The following is a 27,584-nucleotide window of genomic DNA, read 5'->3' on the forward strand; positions in this document are numbered from 1 at the left end:
GTTCTACAAAAAAATTCTAAGCTTGCAAGATACTTTTTTTTTTTTTTTTTTTTTTTAATGAAAAGAGATAAAATTCTTTTTACATAAATTCATGCATCTGATTATTCTGCACATATGAAAGTATTTTAAAGTATATGTTAAGGTAAAATTACATGGAAAAGTAATATTTTTTATTCCGCAAATCTAAAGTTTATAACTTATTATCTACATCTGAAGAAATATTCAATTTCTTTTATTCAAAAATGCGCGCGAAAAAAATCTGCAGTAATATATATATTATATTTTTAATATTTATCCTGTTGAACAATATGGGATTTTGCGGATAAAAAAGCGGATGAAAAAGCTACGGTTTATACAAATTTATTTCAGCCTTTCTCGGAATTTGCGCCTTTTGATCTTAGTAAACCAAATGTGTAACTTCGAAAAGCTGTAACGCTTCAACATTTCTCTACATTGAACGATGAATAATTATTTATTTATCTACTCTCAAATTACCTATTAATACATTTATATCGAGTTTATAGATATCGCTTTCTCTCTCTCTCTCTCTCTTTTACATTCATTTTGAAATTATTATACCTTACATAAATCGCGAGTACTCCAAAACGATATATATAAATATTTCACAACATGTACACTAACGTGATGGATAAATTTATTGTGAAGTGTTGAGAAACACACACATTTCTCTCACACACATATTCTACGTTTATAAGCTGTACATTACTACAGAGCATATCAGTATAAACATTTGAAAAGCCTTTTCTTAACAGTAAACAATGCATTTTGACTCTTATCAAACATCAAATCATTTCAACATGTTATGTTTTTTTTGTTTCTTTTCTTTTTTATTTTATGTGTCCATATTAATACTCGATATTCATACATAGATATAGTTGTTTAAGTGCAATGAAATAAATTCTCACACATGTTTAGAATGTTCACCCTTAAATTTGATTGATAAAACATTATTTGCGTAGCTCTTGAATAGAACAACAGGATAAACGTCTTTGTGGATACAAAAAATTAATTGTTCCAATTTTGTTGCTCTATCTATTTCACATTAAATTGAGTTTTTTTTCGCTTTACAAATCTCTTATGGATCCTTCAATCCCTTGCGAGTATCGCGACAACAATTCACGTAATGTGTACATATATATATATATATATATATATATATAGAACGTCGCATATAATAAGCACGATAAAGACGTCTAGGATTCTGAAAGTCGAACGCCATCTAATAATTAATTCTTTATTGTTTACTAAAGAATTTTAGTATATATTACTTCTTGTAATTATTGTAAGCTTTGAGCCGGTCTGTCCGTACGCGATAAAACTCGCTTTACGCAAATTGACAGTGAGAATTTTCGCAACGAAGCTACGACACAATTACGTGCTAACGATCGTTCGCAAATAACATATAGTATTACAGATTGATCATACAGCGCATTCGGCGTTAACGCTGCCTAATGATAAAACGCATTCGCGATAACGAATCCAGGTAAAGTGATATTTTTCACTCTATATTCCTGTATCCAACGCGCATATCGATTACGCAACGAAACGCTCATTATTTTGACTAGAATTTGAAATCTACGCATATATATGCACATATATATTTATATATTACACTATACACGTTATACTTCCTTAGCATAAGGAAGCATATTCATCCTCATTGAATAAAGTTATTTCTTTTTTTTTGCAATCCGATCGCGAACACGTGACTGTTATTCTTCTAATATCTTAGCGATATAATCTTAAAATTTATCTTTATATATATATATATAAATGATACGATTAAATATCGATCGCTATTTAAAAAAAAGAACGGTATAATTATAATAAAATCGACAGAGGAAGGAACCGCTATAATTAATATATAAAAAAAGGAAACAATTACTAATCTCTGAATATACAGAATTTTAGCGACTATATATATAGATTCGGATCACATTTTTCAAATATATCTTTGGTATCGCATTTACAAAGTTCGGAAGCGCAATACGCTCATATAGAGAGCGATCAACTAAGATCGATGATCCCCTTTCCCTGTAAACGCTCAACCTCTATGTGCTCCGTAAAATTAAATTAATCAAAAGAAGTCGACGAGAGGATTCTTACACTCTCGATTTCGCAGATTTATTTTTGCGATCCAATTTTGCTTGATTTATCTAAACGCTATATCCCTTAAACACACTGGATGCAAGTCGATTTGGCATCCTCTCGAAGAATAAACGTTTTAAAAAGATTAAACGCAGTGTGATTAAATAAAGAATCATGAAAAGATGTCATAAAATAAAGATATACACACGAGACTCTAAAAAGCAACAAATAAATAAGAAAATCTCGAGCCTATCGATATGCAGTGTTTCGTTTTTGAAAACTCGAGAATATATATAATAAGATATATCATATATATACATATACATATAAAATTGCTGACTCTCTTTCTTCAGCATGCTCGGTGAAACAAGTGTATTTTCCTTTTGAAGATATACACGCAATATAAGAGTTTTTAAATTTTTTTTCTCTTTCTTATGAAAGTATAGTACATTTTCCGACGAGTCTCCTTAATGTCACGTAATAATTCTTGCAATAAATTATAAGTATAACCGCTTGCGAGTTTGATCCTCAAAGACTATATTGTTATGGCCACATGTTACCTCATGCATACATTATCCTATCAATATATCAGATTATTAATTTATTCGGTGGTTAATGGCATTGTTTTTTTTTTATCATCAGCCAAAAAATATGTTAAATATACGACTACGTCATATCACTCGAGATAAGCGTTAACAGCTAATTGTGCAGACTAGCAAAGGGGAGCGCAAACATAGAGACATTTTGCTATGTATATACTTTGGCAAGAGACACGATCATCACATCAGTGCCATCATTTTAATCGCACAACTAGAAGACGCCTTTATAAAGAGAGTATTTTCTTTCCTTTTTTTTAACATTCGGACACAAATCGAGTAGGCATTTCTGTTCTTTTAATTTGGCATTAGGCAGTCAACGCGACGCTACGTCGCTACAAACAGTATTATATTTATTATACTATCGCTTTTTTTATCAAATTGAAAAAAAAAAAGAAAGAAATCAGAAAGTTCGTCACGTTATTAATAGTAAACTCTCTTAATCCTTTCGAAGGACAACTATGTACAATGTGTTGAATTTGCATGCTTTAACTGCATAATTATTTTTCTGTAATTACTAAAGACATAAAAAACTTACTTGCCGTTAAACATGTTTTTTGTAAAAAAAACCTCTAAATAAATTATTTCAATTTCTCAACAAAGTATATATAGACACTTTAGAATAAAGTAACTCTTTATCTAAAATTTTTCAAATCTCTATACCAGTTTAAAAAAATAATTTCATATATTAATACATTTAAATCAAATAGATTATAAAGCACAATACTTCATCAATTTTATACCAATTATAGTAAATATATATGTATATATTTATATACATAGTTGCACACTTGATGCAATAAAATATATTATTGTATTATGACATATAGTTCATAATCGTGATATTTATCTCGAAAGGATTAAAGAAATTCTGCTTGCTCTGCAATAATATTTGCATTATCTTACTTCAAGATGTTTCGTCATCTTTCTGATATGAATCTTACAAAATTATTTAAAAAAAAATAAACAAATAACACGCGATAAATGAATCGTTTGAATAAACGGAAGAAATATTCTACTATACAAGTATATATATATATATATATATATATATATATATATATATATATATATATATATATATATATAGTATATGTATAAATTCTTATTTGTTATATAATCTGCCACAAAGAAATCACAATCATCCTCGTCTTTTAAGGAAGCTATGTAAAACTGATATACTAATACGAGTATAATGAGAAAATTGAACTAAATCTTGAACTAAGAAAATAAAAAAAAATATTTAATCCATAGTTTTTTAAAAGAGAGTATTTTCCTTGTATCGACAAGAGATATCCTATCAAATAAGGTGCAAAAATATTTCAGAAAAAGCCAAATGATAAAATAGTATTTTAACCGATGACGACTCATTGGGAATGAGCAATCTTTAAGAATATTTTCTTATTTACTTATTTCATTATTATTTTCATAATTTTTTTGTATCCATTAAACTTCCAATCTCGTATATCGCGCACATATAGTATCATCTCTCTAATTTTGTGCGCTAAAAAATTTTTTGCCTGTATCACAGACTTCTTCAGTAATAACGCTTCTTCTAGAATATCTGCACATTTTCTTAACGTTATATATATAGCATGTTTCATATCTCAAATTTCGGATTTCAGTATAATAGATTTCCAAATCTCCTTTTCCAATAAAATAGTTACAACAACTGTTTTTTCATTCTGTTTTTGCATATCGTTTGCAAAAAAATTGCATTAAATTTATTTTACTCTTCATATTCATTTATCACAAATGAAATGCAAGTCAATTAAGATTAAATAATTACTATTAATTTAAAAAATTGTATTTATACAAGCTCTTATGTGTCTGATGTTATAATTTGAGATAATTATTGTAATAAAAGGCCAAAAATTAGAAGAAAATAGAATCAACTTTAGTATTGGCAGTAGAATCTCCGAATTCCGTCATTTTATAAACACCGAAATCCGGAATTTGTAATAAAACAATGATGTATATACAGGATATGCCGTGTAATCTGTTACAAGTCGCCATCTCAATAACTAGTTTTGAAACAATAAAAAATTATTTAGATGATTTAATGGGAAGAAAAGATATACTATTTATAATACTGAATGTTGCTGAAATAAAGTTACAAAATTTTTCTACATTAAAAAGACAATTTTTCTACATTATTTATCAAAAAGACCATTTTCTTCATTTTGACATCAATTACATAATTGAGCAAAAGGAGGAACAAAAAGGAAAAAAAAAAGAAAAAAAAAGGATATTTTTCTTTTATACCATTAAACCATCTTTAAATATTTTTTTTTATATTTCGCATAATTATCAAAATATTGAATTGTAACAACTGATTATTTATTTTTTATTAATTGATTGCACGACCCTTGTGTATATACACGTAACATGTAACTCAAATAAAAATATTAACGAATTAACTTTGTTCGAGAAAAATTGTTCTTTGTTCGAAAACAAACAACAATTTCATATTCGAAAAAAAGAGCGACAAAATTGCTTTAACACACACATTGTTACTCTAATATAAAATACTAAGATATCTTTAAAAAAGAGAAATTTTGAGAGAAATTATGCTCAATTCATTATTTTTTAATTTACATGATTAACAATAATGAAATAATTCAAGATATTAACAGAAATTAATAAACATTATTATATTAATATTAAATAAAAATGAAAATAATAATTTGATTATGTTTGAAACAAAGGCATTGAAAGAGATTACAAAACATTAATACTAAATAAAAGTGAAAAGAATAGTTTGATTTTAAACTATATTTTCTTACTTAAAGATATCTCTGTATTGAATTGAGTACCATATTGTCATAAAAATATTATTAATAGAAAATTTCAGTATAATAGCATTCCCATAACCAACAAAATCTCCATGGACATATTCGTTCTAATTACTGATATGTCAACAAACGAATATGCGTAATTTCTATAATCTGTGTTGATGCGATAAAATTATATATTTATTATATATTGAATTATCTAAAAAAAAGAAAGTATATAAATTATATTTTACAACGTAATTTCAAGACATATATGCTTTATATAAACTCCTAGTGGACACAATGTATGCTTATTACACATAACTATACATTTTGTATGACGTAAGAATGTCCTAGATGTTTAAATATCGTTTATCGCTATTACCAAATAATGGAATGAAAGTAATGTATCTCGAATATATTGGAATTTGCGATATCCGCTAAAATCTAACTCTCTCTACTAGGCAGTCTTAAGAAGTTGATGGTTATCGGGTCTGCGTATAAAACGAGTCAAATATCGTTGATAATATAAAATATGTAAGTAAATTTCTAAAGGCCTTCACATTATGACGGAAATCTAGATTTATGTAGCATTCGAAGTCTGTTGTTGCGGATTATATTCCAATAATGCTATTGGAAAGGTCTTGATGTGTGTTTGCCATTGCGCTGATAGTTGGAAGAATTTTACACCATACCATTCAGTACCATCAATGCTCACTGTAGTAAAAATAATTATCAGTACTAAGTAATTAATATAAAATTAAGCGTGAATGAATGACACTTGTAACAATGAAAAAAAAGCGGGAAAGTTAAGATAATTCTCAGAATTTACCCAGATGTTCATTACATCTAACATGTATATGTTCGACAAAATTATGTAAAACTTAAGATTCTGAAAATTTAATCAATATAAGAATTTTTTACCTCTTAATGGAATGTTGTGTGTTTTCGCAGAACATATAAGACGCGTCACGCCATCCACAGTTTGACTCTTTGGCTCGTTTTCTTTTTCTTTTTCCTTCTTTTTACCCAATCTCATTACTAAAACAGAATGTTTTTTCGATAAATCTCTACTCTTAAATCATTTATATATTCTAATTGTAGCACGAAAAATATTATTCTTTCTGAAATACATAGATTACGAAGTAATTCTTACTTTTCTGTTTCTTCTCTTTTGTCGTATAATTCATACACAAGTGATGTCCCGGAACTTCACCTAACGAAGGAAGTCTTTGCACGTGCAACGCTCTGAAAGCTTGACGTAACGTGCTCTTTCCTTTTTCGCCTTGAGTCTGTTTACCCCAATAATCCAGCTGAAGCTCAACTGGTTCCCATCCTTCTCTCGCCGGTTGGCCCACGTTAGGACTGCTGGGTGGCGTTAACTTTCCAGGAGGTGGGACCGGCAAAGTCGGTGGAGGTAAGGAAGGTGGAGAACCAGACATACTGACGTTACTTTCCTCCAGATCGACTGAAGCGGAAGAACTGCTATCCGGACAACCCACGCGAACGTCATTTATAAAGGGAATGAAGATTTGACTGCTGTCGTCCGTTTCCCTGCGAAAATCCATCTCTTTTCAATGCCATGAAAGATTCAAGAATGATTTTAAATGAAATTTTTGTATCCATTACCTGTATGTGACCATAGCTTCTGCTATAGGTAACAATAGAACTGTGTTCGCTGTGGCCAGATATTCCGATACTCGCGCTGCACCTTCAATCGAGCCGCCACCTTCCCTTTCCAAAAGCTCTTTCCACTCGTCTCCGAAGAGCATCGAATATTTGGAATCGATGGAGCCGAGGTATCTCGTTAACGTATTCGAACCAAGCGGTACCACTAAAAATTTCATGTAGTTCTGCCAATCCGGCGATCTGAAGCTCAACAGGTCGACGTAGTGACGAAGAACCGCGTTTATAAAACTATCCCCTCCAGCGATGACTACCTTTATGGGCGCTGGTGGTTTCGCAGAACTGTTGCAGCTGAATATATAAAGATATGCATTTAACAAATTTTCTTTAATATTATTTTCTAGTAAGATAAGTTTTTTATATGTATAAATATATTTGATGTATAACAATTTTTCATAAATTTGATGTCCTCAAATATGAATTGTGTCTCACATACAAAAAAAATTCATTTTAATATATAATAGAAGAAAAAAATTCATATGTTACATTGAAGAATTGGAGAATCTTAAGAGAATTACAATTTTTGTATTCGCGTGACCAAACACGTGAATGTTGCACGGATGTCAGCAGGAGAGACTGTTGTTAGAACCTTGTGGTTTCTCTCTTGTAATCTCGCGGCAAGGACCGCACCACCAGGATCTGCTATCGATACGAGCGACACAGCCTCCGGTAAACTATCGTCTGGTAATATACGACCTAGTTGCTCGACTAACGCTTTTCTCGGCTGAAATTAACAAACATAATTTTGAAATGACATTAGATTTTGAATCTTTTAATTAATAATCACACAATGTACAAATACATAATACGATTAATGTTTAAGAAGAAGAAAGTGAATGCGAGAAATTAACGATGTCGAATGAACGATCCGATGACGAGCCTAATATCATACGATAGAACGACATATAAAGAGCTCATTATTACTCATAATTACCTCTGTGTTATTTAAATCGGCCGAAGGCTTCAGATCAACGCTCAGACTGTGCTTCTTGGATTTATTACTACCCGGCGTTCCTCTGTCGCGTGCAAAGAGTCTGCTTCTTCTTTCGGAACCCTCGCTCTTATTAGGCTGCTCGGATTTCGGCGGTGAACCCGCTACATAATTCGGTGGATCGTTCGCTTCATGATCCGTCCAGTTCTCAGGATGGGAATCACTGTCAGCTCTTCGGGAACTGTCATCGCTCTGTCTGTCCACTCCACGCTCTGCAAGGAGATTTCGTTACTCTCTATCGGGATATCATGTAGCGTAACTTTCAAATATAATATAGAGAGTGCGTCTCAAAATCACCGATACATTTAACTTCTTCCTCGACTCTTGAAAACAAGCTTGTGATATTCTGATATTAAACACATCGGCCAACTAACTATAAGCTTAAAATTAAAATTAGACTTATCTTGAATTATATAATCAAGGAACAAGAGATATATTTAAAAGATATGTTAAAATTTCTTCAAAATTTTCATTTCTCACAATCAATTAATTTTCAATCAATATAACATTATTGATATGTGAATGTTGAGAGTGTCAGTACTTTTTTTATGATTAAAACAGGAATATCGGCGGTTTTGGGAGACTCTGCATAAATATTCAAGTGAGATAAGAAAGTGTAAAGTGAAGAGAAGCACGACTAATGTGCTAAAATATTAAACTGCTCGAAAAGTGCACTAGGCGCCACATCTTCGTACCTAAAATTAAACACTTTTGAATTAAATACATATGTTATAAATAGATACTCGTGTGAATTATGATCCTTTTTTCATTAATTAAAGTATCAAAAAATATATTTTTCTTTCTCAATTCTTTTTTTATTTTAAATTGTATTTTAATGGTATCTTATTTTTTTCACACGCTATGTTTATATCCATGTACATATTTACGTTTAACTTTAACGCGTGTCAGAGAAACAGTTTGAATTCTAGATTCGACGTAGGATGTGTCTAACTTTAGATGCGAAGGTATACACGTGGCGTCTGTTATACGTTTTAATACTCGCGATAAATGGCAACAGTTTTGCTCACGCGTGTCAGATTTAAATTAACGCTAGAAGATGTACTTCACGAGATCGCGTATATCGTATATCGTGTAATATTTACTACAGGGTATTATGGCAAATGACATATGTATGTGAAATGGTGTGCAATTCGCAGCGTTATTAGAAAAAGCGGAGTATACATGACTAAGATTGACAGAGTAAAGGATACGTACGTATACGAGTAGATAGAGAGATACACAGGCCGGAGATCACAGATCGAAGTCTAATAAGATTTACATACAAGGAGCCGTAAAAAGAGACACACAGCAGGGTAGTATATAGAGGGGAACACACACAGGTTCTCGCATTACATTACGGATACACACATTACACGGCGTATCTTTTCAAACCAAAGTGTATTTAGAAAAATTCGTATAATAGGAATAACTGCAAGAAAATTAAATGCCAACACAAATATTTATTTACACTGAAAATAACTTAACAATACATCGGTATGTGTTCGTAATGTCTTAAGGCAAAATAGTATTTTTTTTTAATCTTTTTATTATTTTTTCAGAGAGAAGAAAGTAAGAATAATAGAAGATGCAAAGTCGAAAAAAACGAGATGCTAAATTGTATACATACGCGTATAAGAGAGTTATAGAAGTTGATAAATAAAAGTGCTTGATATCGATTTTCTTTTTAGATACGTGAGAAACGTGCCACTTCGATTATTCTTGCATTTGGCTACATTAGAAAAAGATGTTGCATTATTAAAGGAAAAAGTTGAAATGTAATTTACATGTATGTATATATATATATATATATATATATATATATATATATATACATGTAGATAAATTACATTGCTCGTGTAAGTGTAAATCGCGAAGCCACTTAATTACCAAATGTGATTGAAACACCAAGCTTCTGTTGATTAGCAAGGTCATTCATGCGCTGGAGTTTCTTCTCCAATCTACAAAATTGTCGTTGCTGAATTGCTTTCTCAATTTTTTCCTGATATTTTATTAGAAATGTAAAATGTATATAATATATGTATGTATATTTATATATTTTTTTTTTTAAATCGTCTTTTTTTCGAATTAGATCAAGAATTCGTAATGTCGTGGAAAAATAAGAATTAAAATATAATGACTATAGATGTCTCATTCAAAGAAACATTGACGGATTATTATATTATCTTCAATGATATATGTATATCTTACGTTGCATGCTTTATTCACAAACGCAAGATACGTGCTGTTTGGTAAGAAGCGGAGTCCTTAGAACGTTCCAACTATTTTTTGTCCTCATAGGGTTTCAGGGAATTAATTAACATTTACATACCTGGAGTTGTATGTCCAATACGGTGTTTCTCTTTAGCCGGCTGACCCGCGGGCTGCTGACACGTGGTAGTCGCCGAGATAGTTCCAGTGTCCTCGCTGGTTACTACTATCGAATCGTAACATGCAACAGTGCAAAGCCAACCCACCAGACTTTCACTTAGTTCAGAAGATCTTTATCTAGTAAGCTATCAAGTTCTTTTAAGGGCTTAATTCTTAGACAAGTCGACGATGTTTAGGATCTTTAATTATTCGTTCCAGCTGTATTGGATTATATGACGTTTCAAAAACTCATACGAATCTCTTTCGTGCACTATATATCGAAATAAATTAGTTTTTTCTGTCGTATATTTGATAGTATAACTTGTCGAAATATTTTTAAAAAATTCTTTTTTGTTGCTCTTTATTAATAAATGTACATATATTTTTTTTAATTTATGTATTTTATATTTCCAGCGAAAATAAATTTTATTCTTACAGCTCATTCAAGTTGATCTTTCAAGATTTACATATTTATTAATTCACAAGTCGAAAAAATCTTCGGCTAATATTTAATAAATCTGTTCTATTTAAAATAAAATACAAAAGAAACAAATTTGTTTTAATATATATTGCAAGAAAAAATTCATTTAGATTTTTCACTTTTTACGTCATAATCCAATGGCTGTAATCTATAAACCAAGAGCCTCTTAATCTTGACCAAACAAAATTGTATTTCCCATCTTTCCTAGAATATTTCCTAGAATTTTTAACAAAAAAATTTAACAAAAAATTATATAAAACTATGTATTCTTAAAAAAATTAAATAAAAAGTTTTTACACTTTCTTTCTTTACCCAATAAAATATACAATTACATAAAGAAAGAGAAAGAAAATTAAAAAATTGATCATTCTTTCTCCATGGAAATACATTTTTATACCTGTCGTATAAAGAATCTCATTGAGCGATAAAAAATATGACAAAAATATTTTTACTTCTATACTTAAGTCTTAAAAAAACGACTGTAATATACTTTATGCTAATATAGATCAATATATATGCTCTTACTATAACTTATAAATTCTTAAATGTTTCTTTTAATTCAAAATTTACGTTTTGAATAAATGTCGTTAATAAAAACTTTAGACGAACCTGTCAAAGATATTTGGATTGCAACAGCCACATCATGCTGCTTCACCAAGACATCAACAGCATAGTTATGAATAATAAATCTTTGGCAGTTACAATCGTTCATTTTTTTGGAATTTTAAAAATCCTCTTTCAGGCATAGTAAAAGTTATACATATATGATATGTAATTTTTATTAAAGTTATAGTATATAGGTTATCATTTTTCTCAGAATTTGTCAAATCTGCAAACTAATAAAAATGTGGGAACGCTAGTCTCAAATAATTTTTAATTTTATCTCGATGTTTGCAATTGAAGCATGCAAAATGTACATTATTATATCTTTTTAATATAAATATAAATATAATATATATATTTATAACTCTATTTTTTAACGCATCATAAAGAAGAGACATAAATTTTATAGTATTTTTAGACTTTTCTTTTTATAAAAAAATATTTCTTATTTTGGGAATATTATTAAATATAAAATACATACTAATAATAAAAGAGCTAATTTTTCTGCGTTGATTTTATTTATAAAGTGTAACATATTAAAAATATCATCTTTGGAGGAAAAATTTCCGAGAAATTTAAAGGATAATTTTAAACTAGGAATATATATTTTCATTTAAAATTCCGATAAAATGACGGTCAACTGCAAAAGATGAAAATTTAATGGGTGTAATTGATAGTCTAGAGCGAAAGCGAATCAAATACGTGTTTTATATGTAATGTATCTTTCAATCCTTACCGTATATATATATTATGTATAACTTAACAACACAACATTTGTTTAAACACCATCAGCTTTTAATACACTGCGTTATGCTTCAGTATTAAATCGCAACATCAGCAAGAAACTAATTTCAAGAATGAATCGATAAAATACCTTTGCCATGTGTCACACATATCGCACATTTCGTTAAGATACGCAAATAATCATTATGTGTAATGACTTACCGGAATGAGGTGGCGCGAGAAGGGATCGACTGGAACTGAAAAATGGTCTTAGCGACGGCTTCGGTGTACTACTAACAGACATGGTATCTAATTCCGGTCCGCTATCTGATAAGTCCTCCAATTCGTCAAACAATTCTTCTATCTCCATATCACCACCTTTATCAAAACAATGAATCATTCGAATAGACGATTCATCTATTTCAGGCATCGTTTTAATTATTTAATATTAAAAAAAAAAATCTTTTTAGCACACCTTGCGCACTCGAATATATAAACGTTTTAAAAATCTTGGACCTCTTAAATTAAGTTTGTACATAATATATGTTATAAACACACCCGAAAGTTTTTGCCCGATTTCTTCTTGATCGTGCTCCAACTCTTCGGATACCCTAAACCGCTTCAGCAGAGCTATAAACTTTTGCTTCAAATTTCTTTGCTGCAAAACACAAACAACATCATCATAATCCCGATATAATCGTAACAATGGGCGAAGAGACTTGTGTCTGAAATACTGCATCCACGCACCCTGGCATTCGTTGGGATTTTCCCGCGACTCTTTCGCCTGTGCACCTCCAACGTAGGCTCGCTGTCGCTGCCCTCCGCCTCGCCCTCCGAACTAAATTCCTCCTCTTCATCGCTGAATTCCGGGCAGAGCCTTTCGTTGGGATCGTTCATCAGTCTTTTGTCGTGGTCAACTGGTTGAGAGCTTAGAGCGACAACGCTCACACGTGCTAACGCGACCGAGTGACCGCCGTATTTTTCCGCTTTGTCCGACACGAGTTCTAGTTCGAGATCCATTTGCTTCTGCAGTACCTATATTCAAAGGTTGGATTACATCAGTGTAACAAGAACAAATCTCGTATTTCTTTTATTTATACCGCAATTCATCATATATTATAATATTTTAAGAGAATCCTAATACTCATAGTTATTATTATAATTATTCCGTTCCTCGGTCGAATAAAGCAAATTTCTGACTTACTTGCGCCATATTAATGATCCCTTCCGCGAGGGTCTTGTATCCAAGCATCGTGCGATTCTTGTATCGCTTTCGCCTCTGCAATAATATTAGAAGCTTGTTGCCTTCCCTTTTGAGAAAATGCGGATACTGAAGCGCAAACTGCAGTTCCAATTCCGTATCCAGTATGCCTCCGGTCGGTATAGCCATCTCGTTGGATCGCAGAGTTCTTTTGGAGCTTTGCATCTTGACTGCGATGCTGATGGACGCCAGATCCGAGCCGAGAGGCCGAAGTATAACTAAACGCGTTAACGTCAAGGAACACAGCCTAAAAAAAAAAAAAAAAACGGCAATAAATCAATCTAAAATTACGGTAAAGTAGGATAGTATTTTAAAGTTCAAGGTTGATACACAAAAAGGGAACATCTTGGAAGAACGAGAGATTCAAGCGAGAATCCAGTCAATAGCGCGTGAAAATGGATTAGAAAATAGGCCCACTGAACAGAAAAGCTCTGTTCATATTTCAGCGTTAAACACGAAGCGTTGGTAGTTTAACCAACATTTCAATGTGCAGAATATTGATCGAACAGTTCGCAGTTCGAAAAAAATTACAAGAGTACATGAATTAATAATGTCAATCGATGTAATTCCTCTTTTGAAGCTTAGGGGACGAGACAATTGAAACATCTACGAAATACGAGGGGCCGGCAAAAGATTGTATATTGATGTATGTGCGGACGTGCATCGGATCGGATCGCACACTATCGCGCGTGTGTGTGTGTATATATATATATATATATAAACTTCAAGTAATTTAGATTCGAGGAGGCGAACAAATATTGCGGATTATCGGAATTATCGTTTCTCGTTGAACCATAACGGATGAAAACGAGCAAAACACGATTGCTAATCCCGCCAAGTGCGATTATCGAAATATCTCGCAAGATTTCTGTATAGAAACATTAACACGCGACTCGAAAATCGATCGTTAAATTTATAACTCCCCACCCTCCCTTAAAGAATTCTCCGCAATTCTCTTCCTTGCTCGACAATGCGCATCGCCACTGCTCGCGTCTGTTAATTCTTCCGAAAATTCCGCGATGGAAAAAAAAGAATTTTTCGAAAGATCGGGACACACACAGTGTATCAGAAACAATTAAAAACTTCGATACGCAAAGCACAAGCTAAATATACGAGCAACGACGTTCCTCGACGTAAGAGGATATAAAAAATATTAGTTGACTCGAATTAGACTCGATTAGACGTCTTAAAATTATGTGACAGAGATTTTATATTGAAAAATATAGTGCATAATATATACAAGGTGTCTCCATAAATGTCCGAGCAAATATCTCGCAACTAATTGTAGAAGTTACAAGAAAGTTGAATAAGAGAAATTTGTGAGACTTTGAGTCTGCTACAAAGTACATGTAAATATTTTTTTACTTGTCATCTTTACAAATTATGAAGCTTTATTTTTCTAAATGGAACTATCCTAACTTCTTTATATAAACTGATTTCTCGTATATTTTATATAAAAAGTTATAAAAGTATGATGGTAAAAAATTCAATAGTTTACGAGATATTTCATACTTTATTTTTTGATATATAATACTTAATTTTAACTTTTTTATTTCATATTTAATTTTATATAAACTATGAAATATCCCTCGTAAAGTATTTATTTTTCTTTTATCTTAGCCGCAATATTTTTATGCGCAGACTAATGAGAAATCAATTGGTATAAAGAAAATACCTCGTTGTCTTAAAAAAAATTTGATATTTTGATATATAATACTTAATTTTGACTTTTTTATTTCATATTTAATTTTATATAAACTATGAAATATCCCTCGTAAAGTATTTATTTTTCTTTTATCTTAGCCGCAATATTTTTATGCGCAGACTAATGAGAAATCAATTGGTATAAAGAAAATACCTCGTTGTCTTAAAAAAAAAAAAAAAAAAAAAATGTAACTACTCGTTGCAAATTCGTATTCTTTTTTTAAGACAACTATCAACTATGTATTTTCTGTACAATTTATTTTTCTTATTATTCTGCGCATAAAAATATTGAAGCAAGATAATCGAAAAATGAATATTTTACGAGACATTTCATAGTTTAAAAATGTAAAGTTATTTCAAATTAAAATATAAAATATGTCATAAACTATTTAATTTTTGGTCATCGTACTTTTATAACTCGATTTATATAAAAAAATTAGAGTGGTTCCATTTAAAAAAACTGGATTGATCTTTCCGTAACCTTGACATATGTCCCCTTCAAAGTCACAAAATTTTTTACAAAAAATTAGTCGATCACAAAATAAACGAGATAAAAAGTTTTCAAATAAACCTGTGTATATATATATATATATATATATATATATATATATATATATATATACGTGCTAAATTTTGACGATAACAACTCTTTTGTAAAAGAAACTTTTTCTTTTTTTACAGCCAATCGGTCTTTACTCCCTTTGCAGACACTCTTCGTACATAATTTACTTCTCGATGATAGAACCTATACCACGTGGAAACATCGACGAAACCCTTATTACGGGGAGCGCGGAGAGAAGAGTGATTATCGTTATTTATGAAAAAGCTTTCTGTGGTTGGGGAGAGGGAGGCGAATACTAAATATAGCTGCAGAGGGTAGAACACTACAGGTGGTACGTTATCATTTATTTTACATATGCACGATGACGAGACTCGAGGCCAATTTGCACGATTTGATCTGACATTAGCGAATTCGTGACAGATTTATTATTAGACTAAATTCAGCTAAACGTTTTATGAAACACCCGAATTACACGAATATTCAAATTTCAAAAAAACCATATTCGTATATTACGATACATTGAATTAATTAAAAGGAATAAAGAGAAAAACTATTTCTGATAAAAATACTTTTTCGGAAATATGATAAATCCACGGAAACAAAATTATTTAAATAGAGAGAGAGATAGGAACATTTAAATTCCTTTGGATTGCGATTGAAAATAAGTGATATATTTAAATTTAAATATACAGAGTAGATTTGTGAAAATTCATACGTGTAACATATCAAAAGTGCTCTTTGGATTATAAAATATCGTCGTTCTCTATAATCCGCTACATTTACAGGAAACTCTGCTTGCAACATATTTCTAAAGCACACATTTCAGAAAATCTATTTTTAGTAACTTTTTGAAAAGCAACAACATTGTAGCGCCAATCTTAACAACATTAAATATCTAACGTTACGGCTACTTTGCGTTCAAATTTATATCGAACTAACCATTGCCTTTTGCCAAATACGTGCTGCCAAACTAGCAGTTTGGCAGCGCAATCGAAAGTCAAAAATACAATAATCGTATTTCATGCCAATACGATTTTTGCAATCATAAAGATATACACGGGCTGTATTTTTTTCATAACATACTAGTAGTTTTACAATCGATTAACAATATTTAGTGAAACAGACGTAGTTTTGAAACGCATTGCATAAATATTTAAAAAGAATTGATCGTAGATGTACCTAAAATTAGATAAATATTTATCCACGTAATATCCGTCTTTGATTTTGTACAGCAAGTTTAAAAACAGTCTATATTTCGTAGCTTTACGTTCTTATCGTTAATGATAGAATGTTTCAAGGAACAGTAACCGAGTCGTATGATAGATAAGATGATTGATATATGTCTGTTAAGTATTTTTCGAACGCTAAAACACCGCTCTCCTATGTATATATATTGCTTCTTAGAATAAGTTACTCAATAATTACAATGTGGTTGTCTTTTTTTTCTTTCGCTTGCATATTTCTTTATGTAAACGTTAATATTTAAAACTAAAAAATAAATGAATCTCATTAGAGTTGATTAAAAAATTTAAATCTTAAGCGAAAGATGTAATAATGATCTGAATAGAAAATAGAGAGTATTAAACATATTGAAAAAATATTTATTATTAATCTATTAAAAGTTATAAGTAAATTTATAATATAAAAAACTTTAATTTTAAAAAATAAGTTATATAATATATAAGTTAGTATACAAAATTTTAATCATAAGTTTATTTTTATTTTCTATTCATTTGTATGTGATTTTTGAAAAAAAATATATATATAAATATATTTATGATTATTTTTAAGGAAATTTAAATGTGTATATTTTATATTTAGAAATTAAATACTTAAAAAATAACAAGAAATTTAATTTATTTATATAATTTATATTTTTATTATTTGTGTAAAAATAATATCTCAACAAAACGTACAATGACTACTAATAAATAATATTAAAAAGATATTAATTTTCTCTCTTTTTTTCTCTGATTAATTCTAATTTCAATTTGAATTTGAAAGCTCCCAAGAAACTTATTTAGAATAATTAGAATATTGTTTTATAATATGCCAATGTTTCCTGATGCATCTTTTGATCAGCTATCGATATTTACAAGTGCGTAACAAGAAATAGTTTGCCTCGTATTAACTTTCTTATATTGACACATCTAAAAGCGTCATATTCGTCGATATATCGGAAAAGTAACAATAAATACTGCCTAGCTCTCCGAGGTTTTCCCTTTAACAGCATCGGAAAAAATATCAAAGCTGAATAATATCGATGATCACAAGTTTTCTCCTCCGCTGTTCACGGTTCTGTCAACTTCCGTTGACAGATTACTGTCGTCTTGCAAGTGGATGCGACGTGACGCGCCAATCGCAATTCGGACTGTGAAAAGAAATGCAACGTGTCTATCTGCACCGCCAACTCGAAAAATATAACAAAAATTCAAACGTACCGAAAGAGAAGGAAAAAAAGAGGACTAATCGTTCCGAATCAGCAGACAGAAGCGTTTATATAGCGTCCATCATAAGCGTCGGAGGAGAGCGCCGAGCGAATCTCGGGGGGGAGGCGACGAATAAACGCGCCGGGAATAATAAACGAATCGTCGCGGGATATGAATTCGTTACCTGGGTATGCAATTCGGAGGAGTGCGATCCACCTCCCAGGTGGCGAACAGCTTCATGGGAACGGGCCGGGTGGCCGGAGCAGTCACCTTCGTCCGTTCCGCCATTTTCGGCCTCAGCGGCCCACGCACAACACCAATCTACCCTAAACGTTTCACCGCGTCCCGCGGCTCGCAGACGACTATCTCATCGATGACCGTGAAGCGCGGCTGGGACACACGGAATGGATCGGCGACGGAGATTCCGCGTCGCCTGTGGCGCCGTCCGCCGTCACGCCCGTAGGTGCTACCTGCGCGGGTCAACCGGAGGGAGGATTTCGCGTTTCATTGGCAAACGCGCCGCGACATCTCTTGTATATTTCACGCGAGATAAACGTATTGCAAATTTACTAATGTTATCGACCCTGCACCGTGTGGTTGCAGAAAACTTCTCTCTGGTGATAAAGGTAGGGCTTTAATTGAACGCATAACCGAATCAACCAATCAGAGTTCTCTACTTCCCACTAGAAATAAAGAACTTTGATTGGTCGATTCCTTTAAGGTGCCTTTTCATGCTGACTCTCGACGCTCATTTTTAACGTCAAAACAGATCACGTGATCAAAATTGACAAGTTGATATTTTTATTTTGGTCACGTGATGTCTGAAATGACATGGCGTGAAAAGACACCTTTATGCATTATACAAAAGTTTGTGCTTTTTATCACTTCAATCTTTGCCATATTTTAGTTCTGGGGGCTCTGCAGATGTTGGCAAAAGTCTAAAATTGCCGTTAGCAGTCTATGGTTATATAGTCAAAGGCTTCTGCCTTAAATGAATCATCTGTGACATAGATTAATGATTATTGTTGTATAAAATTAGTTTATTTGTGCATAAGATTATGGACATAAATATATTTTTTTCAAGCTAAAAACATAGAATTATATATTAAAAAATCATTTTATTATATAGTTGACTTTAAACATAAAAAATTTATTTTAAAAAATGACTATCTAGTATTACATATATATCTTATTCATTTGGTCCTCATTTTAAAATTATAGTTTTGTAAATTCACTCCTTTCTCTATGTTACATTGAAAAACATCCCAAAGTTTATTTAGATTCACTCGATTGTTCTTTATTAAAATTATAAGGTTGTAAATTCACTGCTTTCTCAATGTTGCATTGGAAAAATATCCCAAAGTTTAACCTAAGGTTACCATGAAACTTTAACAGAGGGTTGATTAGACTGTGCAGTAGACGATAGAGTAGATCTGTAATGAAATATTTTATTTATTAAAATATTAAAATATATAGTTAGGGCCACTTCGATCAAACTTAATGATTGATGGGAGTGATCCTTATTAAAATAATGTATACAAAGTGTCCCAAAATTACCGAACAATTTTTTAATAATAGATTCTGCAGATAAGACGTTTTGAAAATATTTTTTTCCCAATGAAGAAACGTCGAGAGAAGTCATTTTGGAAGCTTTCCACTCGTAAAACATATCAAGACACAATTTAACAAAGTGTCAGGCGCAGCGTGTTCCACACGACACAATGATACGTTATACGACACAAAAAATAACCGAGTTTTAACGTGTCGAGAGCCTCAGTGTTACCATATTTTAAACATGAAATTATTATTTATACAAATTTCATGTTTAAAGGTCAAAATAATAATCAAAATATCCAGACGTATAACTCTTTACTATGTAGAAAGAATTGATTTCACAGTTTTATTTTTTATATAATAAAAATTAATCTTTTTTTATAACAAAATGATTTGCAAACATTGTCAAAGTATTATACAATTTCCTTTTGGGATGCAAGTATAAAAACTCAAGATTTGCAACTATGTACATTCATCCTCGAGAAATTTCTAGGATATGATTGTAACAATAAGCTCCTCACTCTTAAAGTCCGTATCAGACTACGCATTGAAAATTGAAGATTGAAAATTAGAATTTGACTAATCAGAACAAAAGGAACTGAAATTGTTTTGTCCTGATTGATCAAATTTTAATCTTCAATGCGTAGTCTGATACGGACTTAATGGTATTCATAAAAATTAAATGTTACAACAAGCATTCCTTCTCTGTGTGACACAATATGACACAGTGTCATGCTGTGTTGCTTTGCTGAAAAGCTTCCTTTGTATGTCTGCTGCGGTATAAACCGGGTAGATTTTGCATTTTTGACTCTGAAAAATTTATAACAAATAGAATTCAAATTCAAGAAGCAGCTGACCCGCGATAATTCGCGGTCAGCAGTACATTTTTGGAAATAAAAGCTAGGGGATATGATTTTTCTAGAGTTTTTACAACTTCTCTATAATACTAGAATGCTAACGTATATTTACCCCACCAGATGGCGCTTAAAGTACTCTAGTGACTTTACATTTTAAAACGAAATACAGCCGGGAAGTTAGCTATCTATATTTTCTACATCATCCGGCGAATATTGCGAAATCACACACAGAACACAGATGCGCCTGCTGCCAGTTTGCGGCTTCCATAGAGCGTGTGTGCATATTGAAGTGACATGGCTACGAGTATTTCTGAGGAAATTGAGGTATTTCTAGCGCGAACATAAAGCTCGCGTTACGATTTCACGTGCAAGAATCCGGATAATATGTAAACTTGGACGAGAAAAGGATTTTCCGATTTCGCGCACACAACAGCAGGATACTCTCTCTTTTCCCGGAGCTTTCCATATCCTTCCCTCCGCGTCCTTCCCCTCCTTCCTTTTCCCTACATGTACCGAATATTCCTTGTGTAGAAAGTGTCCTAAAGCCGCAAAAGCTATTTTACATACGTGTAAAAGTATTCGTCTCGCGTCAGCGGTCGTTTTTCATTCTATAAATAATCGCGATTACCAGAAATATAACGCAAGAATTTTGATAGACGGGAGAGGATCGCGAAGAGATGCACACGGTAATAGCGATTGTACAGGTTAACGTATCGTCATCGGGTCATAAGGTCGTCTGTAACTTTCGACATAAGCGAACCCTACGATCTCTCAATTTAATGATGTTGCGACACACACACACATTGGAATAAATAGCGCTAAAGACTTGGTTTTTTTTTTTTCAGGAAATCGACCGCAAGCAAAATACTGAAGTAACAAATACCGGCGAGTTTCCGCCTGAATACTTGATCAAGCATCCATTGCAAAACACTTGGACCCTATGGTATTACGAACCCGATAAGAATAAATCGTGGGAGGAGAGTCAACGGGAAATAACTAGTTTCGATACGGCTGAGGATTTCTGGAGGTTCTCTTCTTTTTCAGCATATGAAAAATATATGTTTTATTGTAAAACATGATAGAACAAGGAAAAATTTTTTTTTCAGCTTGTACAATCACATAAAGACAGCCTCTGAGTTGAGACAGGGTTGCGACTATAGCATGTTTAAGCAAGGAATTCGGCCTATGTGGGAAGACGATCAAAACAAATGCGGCGGACGATGGTTAATAAATCTAGATAAGAGGCAAAGAACTACAGATCTAGATAATTTTTGGTTAGAAATTTTGCTTTGTATGATTGGGGAAGCGTTCAACGAATATTCTGACGATGTATGTGGGGCGGTAGTAAATGTGAGGCCAAAAGGAGACAAACTTGGCATTTGGACATCAAATGCAGATAGCGGAGATAGTGTTATGGAAATTGGGTATACAATTAAATTGATTCTTTTTATATAATTATTAAGGAATTGTTGAGATTTTCTTAGTATATTATATATATTTTTTTTATTTTTCAGTCGCAAACTAAAGGAAAGATTAAGGATCACATCTAAAACTACTATGGGATATCAAGTGCATAAAGATACTATGATCAAAGCTGGCAGTCAAACAAGAAATACATATACACTTTAAAAATATTGCTAAATTTATTATATCACCCTTAAGTTGTTCATTAAGATATTAATTTCCAAAATTGTTAGATGAATTATTAATGATAAAATTATTTCAATAATTGCTCGATTAAATATTAATCATATAAGTGTGAATGAAAGTATCTTTTTGCATTATGTTTTGCAAGAAATTTTGCATTATATATTTTGCAAGAAATTAAATTTTGTTTTTAAAAGCATGTTATATCATTGTAACCATGTTTCCATATAATGACAAAGATTAAGTAAAAATTTATAAATATACAATGAGTTCGAATAATTTAAGTAAACTGAAGTTGAATTGAAAAGTAAAAAGAAGGAAAAATATTAATTTACTATTAATTTTATATTGATATATTATGTATTAATATAATATTAATATATTAATATTTAATTTACAAAGAGGTACAGTATGTGTAATTTAGATTTAATTTAGGAAGATACGCGCAGGCTGCTGTATTTTCTCATGGCTAATAACATGTATGTGGTAAATAATAATGATAAAATTGTTAGATGTAATTTACGCAACTTTATCTTTCAGTAAATAAATTCTTGTAATTTGTAATCTGATATACATTTTATTAAGTCTTGCCTAACTATATCTGATTTATTTGTGTCCATCTCTGCTCGAAAATATTAATTATTATTTAGTATATTCTTTTTTGCTTTCCTTGACTGTCTAAAACGACGCTCTGACAGTCGATATTCAGCTAGGCAAGGATTAAACATTGATTATATACATCGGTACATAAATGTGTAAAAATATATATAAATATTTAATAACTAAACTATACAATAATAATGTAATTTAAATATCAGATCTATCCTCTTTTTTTTTTTTTTTTATCCCAATAAAAAAAATTATGGATAGAATTGTATGAATTCTGTATCATAAATTTTTATTTTTTAATACTAATTCTTCTACGAGTTCCTTCAAATCTTTGCGTCTTCCTTTTTCCAAAGCACGTATTAAATTTATCGCCCATTGTTCGGTATCGGATTGCGATATATAAATTCGTAAAATCTAAAAATAAAAATTTTATTTTAATATAGTTTAATCTTAACGTTTTTTATTTTAAGCATGTAGTTTATATATATATATATACATAATTTTACCTCATAACTCTGTTCCTTCAAATCAAAAGGATATTTGCTTTGTGCAGCATCAATTTCACATTCTCTAATATCTAAATGTCTAGCTACATCTCGCCAGGATCTACCTAATCTGTCCTTGAGTTGCAGCAACACTTAAAAAAAAATTATATATATATATATATATCGTGCACACTCAAATTAATAAAAAATGAGAACACTTAGAACTTAAAATCTTAAAAATACCTTGTTGTTGTAGCAATTTTCTTCTGTCATTGAGATTGTTTCTTTCTTCCTGTTCATGACAACAATGTAATGTTTGTGTCATCTGACTAAATGATTCAGTTGACCTTGCTATTGTTGCTTGAGATAAATTAGAACTAGATGAGGATTCTGAGACTGATATTGAAACTGTTGTAAAAATAAAAATTATTAATTTAATATCATATTAATAATGTATTTAAAATAAGTAAAAATTATATTGCCAATAATATGTCAACATAATATCAGCCAATGTGCTAATATTTTTAAAACAATCTTTAATTTTTAGTTTCATATTATAGTATTCTTTTAATAAATTATTATACGTATATATATATATATATATATATATATATATATATATATATATATATATATATATATATATAGGGGCTTTTGAAATAAATTAATTTTGCAATATTATAAAAACTTATGATGCATAACTGCTAAAACTGCTTTGTCATTCTACGCTATCAGTTTGTCAAATAAAATAAAAGATATTTACCTTCATCACTTTGATACATATTACATAAATGTAATAACGGCACAGTCTCTAACCAATTTTCATAATCATGTAGCGTGCTTTCCAAATTTGGATCATGAACAAATGTCTTTGATATGTATCGCAAAGGCTCTATTTTATCATAGCTAACAATATCCCGTTTTTCTAGCAATTTTATTAACGTTTGAAGATCCGTTACTTTGCTTAATTTACGTTTCGAATTAATATCATACGTGTAATTGAGTTTCAGTTCTTCCAAGGCTTTGCTGTCAATAGACGCCTCAGCTTTGCTGAGGAATTCTTGACGAACTATACTATATTTCTCGAGCATCTTGTCCTTTAATACGAAAATCCCTCACGACGTAAAAAGATGAAATGTTTCACCCGGCTTATACGGGAATACCCTGTAAATGACACATATGTAACGAGAGATATAACTGGATAAATGCGAAATCATAACCTGGAAGATTAATTTTGATGGAAAAGATATATCTTCAAGTATAATATAAATGCACGAAAAAGATGTCATCTCTCTGTGAATACTTACTATAAATATATTTCTTCTATTCTAAAAATTTATAAATACATCAGAACGTGTATTGCATATTGTATCACATTTTACAATTTATTTGAAAATTGTTGACAATGCACGCATTGGCATGCGCGTTGCCAACATTATTTTACATTTCCATGCTTTCCAAAAACATTTCATTGGCTGCATTTGAGGAGATGCTTTTAGCATGCTCTGTCCTTGTTCAACTTTCAGTCCACAACAAAGATAGAACGACACTTTTCGTGCTATTAGCTAATGGCGTTTTTTCAAACCAATACTGTTGGTAATATGTGTGCTTAAGGCATATTTCCAGCAATGTCTTGAGATGCAAGTAAAACGAATGAACATATGTATTATTCTTCATTGAACACGTGCGAAGAGATTTATCATGGATAATAATAATAAAATACAATATTTAATTGTTGACACGAGTGCCTTTATAAGGAATGCTGCTTTGCAGGTATATTTTTTTTTTATTAAATAAAATGAATCTGTATATGCCGATGTAAATGAATCAATACATTATTTTAATTGTGAGGTTACGTGTATAAAATACATATAGCGAAAAATTTTTTGATGTACTTTATTTAAAACATAATTTTTATTGAATATGTGTAAATATATTCTTCAGAGCGTTTCTAACAAGATTAATAAAAATATTTTTAAAAATATTCTTAGGATATTGGGGACAACATTTTGACAGAACAAGCTGTCATTGATGAAATCACGAGTAAAAGGCAGTTAAGAAGATTGGTTGTACTACCATATGACTTGAAAATTCAAGAAGCTTTTGTTGAAAACATAAAATTTGGTAATTAGAGCTTATTAAATGCATTCGCTATCATATGTACTCTGCCAAGAATATATGCAACAAAATATATAATCACTATTGTATTCAATCTTTTTTTTTCACCTAAAATATTTTTTCTAAGCTTGAAAATTTATTGCTGGCATGAATTTAGTATGTGTCATTAGTTATAAGGAAATTTGATAACGTATGGATATGTTTTGTATCATATCATTTACGCACTATATTTCTATATGTTATTATAGATATACTCTGATATTAACATGTTTTTAATATATCCATAGTGACTGAATTTTCTAAGAAAAGTGGTGACTATACCAGCCTGTCTGCTACAGACATCAAAGTAATTGCACTTACTTATCAATTAGAAAAAGAAAAAGTTGGGACAGCACATTTGAAAGATGCCCCAACAATAAGGACCATTTTATCTACTGAAGATAAACAAAGTAAAGATGATCTTAAACTACCACTTGGTTTTTACATGCCAAAGAAAACAGTAAGATATTTTCACATCGTATTATTTTTGCATATATATAAATACATATACACATATACATATATAATATTTAACAATTTTCCTTATTATTATCTATATTCTATATTTAGGAAAAAACGAAATTAGATGCAGATAATAATACAGAGGTTTCATCAAATAATGTGGAAAAAGAGATAAAAGAAAACATCACACACATACAGATTACGGGAGAATTAGCAGTAAATGATACAATAAATGATATAGAAAAGCAAGAGCAACCATCTGATGCATCGTCAAATGAATTTGAATCAGATTATGAAACTGCAACGTCAGATATTGAAGACAATAAAACAGAAGATTTAATTGAGAAATTTGCTGAATTGAAATGTAATCCAACAGATTTAGAAGTTGACGGTGAGAATGAGGGGAAGCATGTTGTCGACGATATTCTTGCTCCAATTAATACAGAAACGTCTGAAGATGAAGAAAGTGACATAGAATCAATCGAGGATGAGGATGAAGATGACGATGACAGTGATTGGATCACACCAGGTAAATACAAAGTTGTAAATCATTTAAATCTGATCTTAATGCATTAAACCACTCATATTTGTGAATATTAATCTAAAAATTTATTTTGCACCAGCAAACATTGCCAACGTAAAAAAGCAAATGGATTCGGAGATCCTCGAGGAAAAGACTGCTACTGTCGCGTGCTTGACGATGGATTTTGCAATGCAAAATGTACTTATGCAAATGGGACTGAACGTAGTTGCATTAGATGGCAGAGTGATTAAACAGATGCGAACGTTTATATTTAGATGTTATGCTTGTTTTAAGACCACTAGTATCATGACAAAGGTATTTTGTCCATATTGTGGTAATAAGACACTGAAAAAGGTAGAAATCACATTAGATGAGAACGGGAAACAACAAATGCATATCAATTTTCGGAAACCTCTCTCAGCCAAAGGAAAGAGGGTATGTTGTATTAATTCCTAATATAATGAATCCTTATGATTTAATTACACACATACAGATATATAATAAAAATTAAAATCTAAAATTGATGATACTGTTCTAGTTCCCATTACCAATGCCAAAAGGTGGAAAACATGCAAACAATCCTATCTTGTGCGAAGATCAACCAATGCCAGAGCAACGTTCATCGCGTTTGGCGCGCACCAAAAACAATCCCCTCGATGATGATTATATAGCTGGATATTCTCCATTCGTTATGCGTGATATAAATTCGAAATCGGCCATGCTGGGCATAAGGCCGGATGGTGTTGTCAAATATTGGATGAGAAAAAATCCTAATGAATCCAAAAAGAGACGAAAATAAAAACGATCGATAATTAAATTAGTTTTAGTAATTATTACTTCATTATTTTATTATAAGAGAAAAACATTTTATTTATTTATTAAATCTCCCTTATCTTCACATCTATTATATGTGTATATAATATATGTAAATCCACTATAGTTTACATCACAATTTTATATAATTATACTATAAAATACATTTATAGATATATTATTTAGCATTT

General features: G+C 31.0%; 4 protein-coding genes and 1 long non-coding RNA gene across 9 annotated transcripts; 2 read left to right on the forward strand and 3 right to left on the reverse strand.

Moving 5' to 3' along the window:
- Window positions 1-344: 344 nt before the first annotated feature.
- Window positions 345-18,723, reverse strand: Krt95d (phosphofurin acidic cluster sorting protein KrT95D). Of its 3 annotated transcripts, none has more exons than XM_072898644.1 (12): window positions 18,471-18,723; window positions 13,535-13,838; window positions 13,078-13,365; window positions 12,889-12,988; window positions 12,553-12,708; window positions 10,486-10,587; window positions 8,100-8,368; window positions 7,684-7,889; window positions 7,109-7,456; window positions 6,636-7,033; window positions 6,404-6,520; window positions 345-6,196 (listed from the first exon to the last, which is right to left on the reverse strand). In XM_072898644.1, exons 1-12 carry the CDS (start codon window positions 18,572-18,574, stop codon window positions 6,063-6,065), a joined length of 2,526 nt encoding a protein of 841 aa, XP_072754745.1. In that variant the 5' UTR covers window positions 18,575-18,723; the 3' UTR covers window positions 345-6,062. The 3 variants fall into 3 exon arrangements, with proteins under 3 accessions (XP_072754745.1, XP_072754744.1, XP_072754746.1); XM_072898643.1 differs by having other exon boundaries at window positions 10,486-10,590; window positions 18,471-18,722; XM_072898645.1 differs by lacking the exon at window positions 10,486-10,587 and having other exon boundaries at window positions 18,471-18,721.
- A 692-nt stretch (window positions 18,724-19,415) lies between these two features.
- On the reverse strand, window positions 19,416-20,200 carry LOC140668758 (uncharacterized). The gene is made up of 2 exons (XR_012047231.1): window positions 19,844-20,200; window positions 19,416-19,719 (listed from the first exon to the last, which is right to left on the reverse strand). It is a non-coding gene; the product is annotated as an uncharacterized lncRNA (long non-coding RNA).
- Window positions 20,201-20,878: 678 nt separating this feature from the next.
- On the forward strand, window positions 20,879-22,908 carry Eif4e4 (eukaryotic translation initiation factor 4E4). Of its 2 annotated transcripts, none has more exons than XM_072897439.1 (4): window positions 20,879-21,021; window positions 21,543-21,724; window positions 21,804-22,121; window positions 22,212-22,908. In XM_072897439.1, the coding sequence occupies exons 1-4, from the start codon at window positions 20,992-20,994 to the stop codon at window positions 22,324-22,326; spliced, it is 645 nt and encodes a 214-aa protein (XP_072753540.1). In that variant the 5' UTR covers window positions 20,879-20,991; the 3' UTR covers window positions 22,327-22,908. The 2 variants fall into 2 exon arrangements, with proteins under 2 accessions (XP_072753540.1, XP_072753541.1); XM_072897440.1 differs by lacking the exon at window positions 20,879-21,021 and adding an exon at window positions 21,108-21,383.
- Window positions 22,909-22,962: 54 nt separating this feature from the next.
- Window positions 22,963-24,900, reverse strand: Fadd (fas-associated death domain protein). Of its 2 annotated transcripts, XM_072897437.1 has the most exons (5): window positions 24,746-24,899; window positions 24,202-24,602; window positions 23,682-23,846; window positions 23,460-23,590; window positions 22,963-23,367 (listed from the first exon to the last, which is right to left on the reverse strand). In XM_072897437.1, the coding sequence occupies exons 2-5, from the start codon at window positions 24,527-24,529 to the stop codon at window positions 23,233-23,235; spliced, it is 759 nt and encodes a 252-aa protein (XP_072753538.1). In that variant the 5' UTR covers window positions 24,530-24,602; window positions 24,746-24,899; the 3' UTR covers window positions 22,963-23,232. The 2 variants fall into 2 exon arrangements, with proteins under 2 accessions (XP_072753538.1, XP_072753539.1); XM_072897438.1 differs by lacking the exon at window positions 23,460-23,590 and having other exon boundaries at window positions 24,746-24,900.
- A 153-nt stretch (window positions 24,901-25,053) lies between these two features.
- Window positions 25,054-27,509, forward strand: LOC140668439 (RNA-binding protein NOB1). Its single transcript, XM_072897435.1, has 6 exons — window positions 25,054-25,211; window positions 25,430-25,562; window positions 25,844-26,055; window positions 26,166-26,586; window positions 26,681-27,015; window positions 27,119-27,509. Exons 1-6 carry the CDS (start codon window positions 25,140-25,142, stop codon window positions 27,377-27,379), a joined length of 1,434 nt encoding a protein of 477 aa, XP_072753536.1. The 5' UTR covers window positions 25,054-25,139; the 3' UTR covers window positions 27,380-27,509.
- The last annotated feature ends 75 nt before the right edge of the window (window positions 27,510-27,584 follow it).

This window comes from Anoplolepis gracilipes, chromosome 8 (genome assembly GCF_047496725.1).
Source record: "Anoplolepis gracilipes chromosome 8, ASM4749672v1, whole genome shotgun sequence".
NCBI classification, from domain to species: domain Eukaryota; kingdom Metazoa; phylum Arthropoda; class Insecta; order Hymenoptera; family Formicidae; genus Anoplolepis; species Anoplolepis gracilipes.

Bases quoted from the DNA above. Each gene is read 5' to 3' on its own strand.
- Fadd (XM_072897437.1), bottom strand. From the start codon at position 24,529: ATGCTCGAGAAATATAGTATAGTTCGTCAAGAATTCCTCAGCAAAGCT. The intron at 23,591-23,681 runs GTATTTTTAAGA...TTTTTTTTTAAG, and splicing joins AAAATTGCTACAACAACAAG to TGTTGCTGCAACTCAAGGAC. The intron at 23,368-23,459 runs GTAAAATTATGT...TTTTATTTTTAG, and splicing joins TGAAGGAACAGAGTTATGAG to ATTTTACGAATTTATATATC.
- Krt95d (XM_072898643.1), bottom strand. From the start codon at position 18,574: ATGGCGGAACGGACGAAGGTGACTGCTCCGGCCACCCGGCCCGTTCCC. The intron at 12,989-13,077 runs GTGCGTGGATGC...TGTGTTTTGCAG, and splicing joins AAATCCCAACGAATGCCAGG to CAAAGAAATTTGAAGCAAAA. The intron at 8,369-10,485 runs GTATGTAAATGT...ATCTCCTTGCAG, and splicing joins TATTGGACATACAACTCCAG to AGCGTGGAGTGGACAGACAG.
- LOC140668439 (XM_072897435.1), top strand. From the start codon at position 25,140: ATGGATAATAATAATAAAATACAATATTTAATTGTTGACACGAGTGCC. The intron at 25,212-25,429 runs GTATATTTTTTT...AAATATTCTTAG, and splicing joins TAAGGAATGCTGCTTTGCAG to GATATTGGGGACAACATTTT. The intron at 26,056-26,165 runs GTAAGATATTTT...TTCTATATTTAG, and splicing joins TTTACATGCCAAAGAAAACA to GAAAAAACGAAATTAGATGC.
- Eif4e4 (XM_072897439.1), top strand. From the start codon at position 20,992: ATGGCTACGAGTATTTCTGAGGAAATTGAG. The intron at 21,022-21,542 runs GTATTTCTAGCG...TTTTTTTTTCAG, and splicing joins GTATTTCTGAGGAAATTGAG to GAAATCGACCGCAAGCAAAA. The intron at 21,725-21,803 runs GTTCTCTTCTTT...TTTTTTTTTCAG, and splicing joins ACGGCTGAGGATTTCTGGAG to CTTGTACAATCACATAAAGA.